Source organism: Adiantum capillus-veneris, chromosome 9 (assembly GCF_014529385.1).
Source record: "Adiantum capillus-veneris isolate H3 chromosome 9, ASM1452938v2, whole genome shotgun sequence".
In the NCBI taxonomy this organism is placed as follows: Eukaryota; Viridiplantae; Streptophyta; class Polypodiopsida; order Polypodiales; family Pteridaceae; genus Adiantum; species Adiantum capillus-veneris.
The window spans coordinates 65,051,139-65,057,663 of record NC_140939.1 but is presented as its reverse complement, the minus strand read 5'-3'; the positions used below and the strand labels follow the sequence as shown (position 1 = coordinate 65,057,663).

General features: G+C 43.6%; 1 protein-coding gene across 1 annotated transcript; it reads left to right on the top strand.

The window, feature by feature from the left end:
• Positions 1-350: 350 nt before the first annotated feature.
• LOC147450587 (uncharacterized) lies at positions 351-838 on the top strand. Its single transcript, XM_086520487.1, has 3 exons — positions 351-370; positions 448-565; positions 640-838. The coding sequence occupies exons 1-3, from the start codon at positions 351-353 to the stop codon at positions 742-744; spliced, it is 243 nt and encodes an 80-aa protein (XP_086376613.1). The 3' UTR covers positions 745-838.
• The last annotated feature ends 5,687 nt before the right edge of the window (positions 839-6,525 follow it).

Here is a 6,525-nt window from a genome sequence, read left to right as displayed (position 1 = left end):
AGCTCATGGCCGTGCAGCCAAGGCTGTGCGTTTTGTGCTCGTAGCTTGCTGAAGAGTCCGTCCGCCACTGTTGTGTAACAGGCAACCCAGAAATGCTTGTCTGTGCGCTCGTGCCAAGTTAATCGTGAAAGAATAGACGGCCAGGCAACGATTTCTGAGAGATCTGCATTGTAGGAGCTTGCTTTTGGGGCTCGTGTCGGTCAAGCTGACCGGAAATAGGTCCATTGTATGCATGCCCAGCTTTGACAGCGGTTGGGAGTCAGGAGGGGCAAGGAATGGCTGAGAGTATAATCAATCTGACCGTACTTCATTTTTGTGATTTGGGGTTTTTCAGACATTGGCCATAGAACATGCTTTTCCCTCATTCTTGGTAAGATTCTGCACATCCTTTCAGCCCCTCTTGATTGTCATCTTGGGACATCTTATGTTTGAGTTTGTTTAATGAAGGTGCAACCATGTGTTGGTGTTTGCAACCATGGGTTGGTGTTTGGTGAAACGCCCGCGAGCTACAGGAGTCTTTATTATTGGTTTTTGGCTTTTGGATCTTGCTAACAACACTATGCAGGTGGCTTAAAAAAGTTTCAGTCCATTTACTGATGTACTCCGAAGCTTGATGCTTTGTTTATATTCCTTTAACAGTCGTTTACCGAGGAAGTTCCTCTTGTCAGCAATTCAAGACATGTCGAGGATGCTTGCTCTTCAATGAGCAAGAGAAGTTGGTGGAGATGCAAACTGTCCGATTAGTCAAGATGGACCATGATACAACTTAACAATATAAGTGAAAGAGTTGAATTTGGATATACATCAAACCATGAAAGGGAGGGTTTCGGACCTGGAGTTGTTTTAGTTAACCTTCTCACAAGCATTAGGCGACTTCCTTTTGAAATGAAAAGCGTTCTTATGGTCATGGTACTTTGTTGGGTATGAGTTTTTTTTTTTTTTGCTTGGCTCTCACTTAGCTTTCATAGCTGTAGTTTTGTCTGTTAAATGCACGACTTGCAATGAGAACACTGATTGAATTCCAAGGTATATAATGAGTGCTATTAGACGACTAGATTAATATGGGATTTAGCGGTCAATACATCTTCTCATTTGCTTTGTAGTTGTATTTGCGGTCAAAGAGAAAGAGCGTCTCTTGTTTTCATTGCTTTGACATGATATCGCATAGTGTAGTAGAGGCTTAAGCCATGTATAGACTGCCTTCTATTGAGTGATAGCCAACTCCTAATATTTAAGTCCACCTTTTAGGTTGTAAATACTTCGTTTTATGCACTTATTTTTATTAAAAGACACCAATTCAAGATTCTTGCAAGGAGTTGCAACCATTGCATGCTTAAAGACGACTTATAGTTCATAGCAATAATATGTTTACTTGTATCTTCCAACGAAAGGAACCTTATATGAAAGCATGACAAGCTTTAAGTTAGATTTTGTGGCTCATTCTTGATCACAAGGAAACTACGTCCTTTCAATGTACTGGTCACTCCTAGCCATATGCCTATGATGAGTACTTGATCAAGTGGAAGGGTAAGATTGGCTACTTGGCAAACTGTTAGAGCTTTGAAAGCTTAGTTTCCACCTTCAAAGGACATCAATGATCCTTAGGCGGGATGTATGGTATGTACCCATCATAGGAGAGGAGACCTACTCTAGGACACTATCAATATGGGTGTCGAGTGTTTGGACGTACGTAGTGGGAACTCAGCTAGTGTACCGGTCAGTTGCAAAAGGAGGTTATGGGCTTTATTTGTAATAACGGCCAATGTAGGTAGAGTGCTAGTGGAGACCCCATGAGACTAGGATAGCGCGAGGTCACCCCAAGGAAGACTGGGACCCGACGGTACGGGACGCACGCAACGTTCTTGGAAACCTGGGGGTGATACGGTGTGGTGGCTATGGTTGAGGCCACTTCATCTTCATTGTGGGTCCTTTGTGTGTGTGTGTGTATGTAGATGATGACATGTGGGAGTTCTCTAGGGATAGAGATATCATTTTTCTGGGAAACTTTAATGCCCAAACGATTAGACGGTTTTCTATGATACTTGGGAGGAGATCTTGAGAGAGTTGGACATTGGGGATACAAGGCTAGACAGATGCTCACAGGACGTGGAGGTTATGGTGTATGGAAGATACTTGACAAATATGTGTACACTGCACGTGGGTTGGCCATACTTAATGGCCTACAAAGGTTTCCAACAACAGCAATTGGTTTTACTTGTTTCTTTTGCATAGGCATGGGGCGATCGGTGTAACAGTGGATCATGCCCTTTTGACAATGACCATCTCTTTCCAGTTTAGTATAACACATGCTCCACGGGTAGCAGCACATACTCAATATACTTTTACATCAGAGATCGACTCTAAGTACATAGATGGGATCTATGGATGCCTATGCATAGAAGAATTGAGGGGACCTCTAGAGGAGCTCACTTATATATTGACAGAGACATTGCAAGATGTCCCAGAAGAGTCATACCCACACACTAAGCAACAAACTTTGGCAAAGAGGACGGTTTTGGGAGCATACCCCAAAATCATTGGTATGATGATGAGTGTAGAGTGTCGATAGCTCAACTTCAGAGGGAGGTACTTCTAGGAGTCATCACTCATAGACAATCCACAGGTTGCTTCTTGTCGCTTAGTGCGACAGAAGAAGCAGGCATTTCTAGCTGGGCTAGAGCAAGATTTATATGAGTTCTTTTTGAGCCAAGACTCAGGCGAGCCATGACGACTCTTCCATGAGCACTCTCTTCCCTCAGCCATCACTTTTATGGAGTAGTATGCATCATCCCTATACACAGTTTCAAGGCAGGCACCTCTTTTGGATCCTCTGGAGCCATGCCCACACACGTGCTTTCTTTACCACCGAGATGGTAAAGAAGGCCATTGACAGGATGAGGACTAAGAGAGCATATGCCCATGATGGCCTAGAAGCAGAGCATTTTATACATACCAGAGATCTACTTACAAAGCTTCTAATAGGGGTGTTCAAGCGGATTGTCTACCTCATCAGTTGGATCTGGTTCATTTGGTTCGTCCACTCACGCTTCGAAAGAAGGTGGTTGAGAAGCAGCATTGGTTGTCTGAGCAATCGTAGGACGACTCCGAAAATTGTTTTGCATCTGCATATGATCCAAACGAGTGTGTAGTGATGCAAGACTTGTGGAACGTGTGGCCATTTGCTCATTGATGAGAGTAAGAGCATTGTCAGATTGACCACCTCCGTCGTGAGAATTTGGCATGGTTACCCCTCAGAGGGAACTATCGAATAAGTGCAGGAGTATGTGCTGGGACGTGTACTCCGAGAGGAGAAAGTATGTCGGAAATAGTTTCGAGCTATGGAGTCGGGGAATCGGAAAGAACTACCAGTTCGGGTACAATTTTTTTTTCCAGGAGAACAGTGTTCGGAATCACGATCACCTCTCGCGGAAGAATCACAGAGGGCGAAATGCTGCTAGCGCTAGAGGAGGGTGAGAGGGCAACATTCGAATAATGGCTGCTGGTCATGTTTTTGTTTTTACGTAAGAGGGTTGGAGGTTTTGTGGTATTAAAAGGCTGGTTTCACATGGGTTTTTAAAATTTGGGGGTTGGCCAAGTTGTCCAGCGCTAGGGGCTTTTCAATAAATAACGCTGGTGGATTTTAATATAGTGAGTTGCTGGTTTTAATACATTGTGCACTACTGAGGTTGTACGTATAATATAGGGCAGCAAAGAGGCATGCGAGCGAAAGGGTGTCATGAACCAGCATGCCAGCAGCAAGGCTGCAATTTCAGCCCACAAAGGGGTGCACAAAGGGGCACATCTCTTTGGGGAAAGCGTGCAAGCATGGGAGAAGGTGTGGCTGCCTACTGGGTCCGTGCCCTTTCACATGATTGGGTGGGAGTGTGCTTTCGAAGAGGTATCACCCGAGGGAAGGACACGTGAAGAGTCACAAATGTAAATTCACCGGCTACGCGATACACACATTTATGTTCTCTGTTTTATTCAAAACATTGGAAAAAAACTTCAAGTTATCTCATGCTCATAGTTGTGTGTATATCACCTTTCTTCGGCTTCCATGAAACTCCGAGAAAGGAGAGGAGAGGGTAGCGGCGAGGGTGAGAGGCTCACAACCTTCGGGTCCCGGGAAAAAAAATTACTCTGATACCATTGTGAGGATTAGTGGTTGTAATCCTATAATTAAGACTTAAGACTTCATACTTAAGATCAAACTAAGACGCAAGAGACTAAGTGTGTGTTTGATTGATTGAATGAATGCTTCAAAACTGAGTACAATAGGCTCCTTATATAAGAGATGTTGCTAAATTGGCTTTATCTGACAGAAAAATAAATCTAAATGAATTATTGGATTTATAAATAAGAGGGTTTTCTTGCTTGAACACCAAGGAAAAATAATTCTAAATGAATTATTGGAATTTTAAATTAGAGTGTTTTTCTCACTGGAGACATCGGAGTACAGAGTATCCCTAGTGCATATTCAAAGTAATGACATGATCACTGTGAAAGGGAATATCTATAAAGCCAACATGAACGGGTACTTCTGATGCGTCACAACGGATGGGTGACAGGGAGAATCAATAAGAAGTATCCGACCATCCGAGAATAAACATCTCTGATGCGTCATAGGATGGGTGACATGGAGCATCGTGAAGGGGATTGTGCTGTAAGTTTGGTAGGAAAGGACTAGGTGATGGGTATTCCTGATGCGTCACAAGGTGGGTGACGGGTGCATCGGAAGGGAGATATCCATAATCGAGGGGAAATCCGATCTGGAAATAGGAATACGCGCAAAGATGCAAGCACAAGAATAAAGATGGGTTCTGAGAAGCTTTTCTTAAAAAGCAGAATATTTTAATGAGTTTTCTGGGAAGAGCAAACGCTTTTCTGCAAGGAATCTATGTCTCCATTGCATTTGTGCATGTGGTTGCATCCAGGGACGCTTGGGAAGTGCTGTGAAAAAAGTCGTCCACATCTTTCTTGAGTCTCAGCCAAAAGAAGTAACGCTCAACACCTTTCAAGGTGGTGTCGATGCCGATGTGACCTGTAAAAGGTGGACAATGACACTCAATCAAAACCTTTTCCCTCAACGACTGTGTAACGCACAACATTGTTTTCTTCATCAAGTAGGGATCCCGTATGGAATATCCCGTTACTACCTCCCCATTCTGTATTCAAGTGAATACATCGGAAAAATCCGGATCTGTGGAGTACTAATCAACCATGTTCTCAAAGCTTCTATGATAAATTGCGGAAATAGCCAAGACTAGGGGCTTCCGAGACAATGCATCTGCCACCAAGTTTTTTTGTCCCTGAACATAGACAATCTAGAAGTGAAACTGTGACAAGATGTTAGCCCACCGCATCTGCTTTTCCGAAAGCTGCTTCTGTGACAAGAAGTAGCGTAAATTCTGATGATCAGTAAAGACCATGGGCGGAAATGTCGCCAGTGAGGAAGAGCATAGATCACTGCCAAAACCTCTTTCTCATAAATCTGTGCTGTCAATTTTGGCCTTGAAAACAATCGGCTTTCATAGGCAATCACATGGCCTTCTCGCATTCAGACCACTCTGAGCAGGCCGCTCTGAGCAGGGATTTCAAAATGACGTGATCACACTATAATTTCAGGTTATTAACAATAGAAATGCAAAATAACATATATTTTGTTAATTGACATTCATCTTTTTTGACCTCCAGGGAGACCTGGAGATCGGCTCGTAGCCCGCCGGGTAAAGCTATTTTCCCGCCGGGCCCGCCGTGGCTATATAAAGGCGACGCCGGTGCTTGTCTTTTTCACAAAAGAGGTACATTGAAAAGTCTTCACCAAACTTTCTGGCAGCTTTCCACATTCTCAAAGCAGTGTAGCAGTAATTTTTTAAACCCTTCCTTATTTTATTGATGTTTTTTTGAGTTTTTTGGGTTAAAACTTAAAGGTTTAAAATTTCTTTTATCAAATCATCGTACGTGGATGCACTGGCACATGGTTGCAATTACGGCTAGGTGTGTCATTGCAAAAGCGTACGATGATTATGTTTTATATTGCTCCCAGTCATTCATGCTTCGTCACATGGTTGCAATTGCGACTAGGTGTGTTGCTGCTAGAATGACAGGAGCATTTGTTTGAAAGAAGTAACCGTGCGTGAATGCACTGGCACATGGTTGCAATTGCGGCTAGGTGTGTCATTGCAAAAGCGTAGGGTGATTATGTTTTATGTTGCTCCCAGTCATTCATGCTTCGGCACATGGTTGCAATTGCGACTAGGTGTGTTGCTGCTAGAATGACAGGAGCATCTGTTTGAAAGAAGTCACCGTGCGTGGATGCACTGGCACATGGTTGCAATTGCGGCTAGGTGTGTCATTGCAAAAACGCAAGATGACTATGTTTTATGTTGCTTCCCGTTGTGAGCGGGATGGAAACACACACAACGCCTCTATAATGACCCGAAACACACTCTTGGGATGATACACACACACACACACACACACACATTATGGGGCACCACTCGGCTTACACAACTAGCCTGGCCG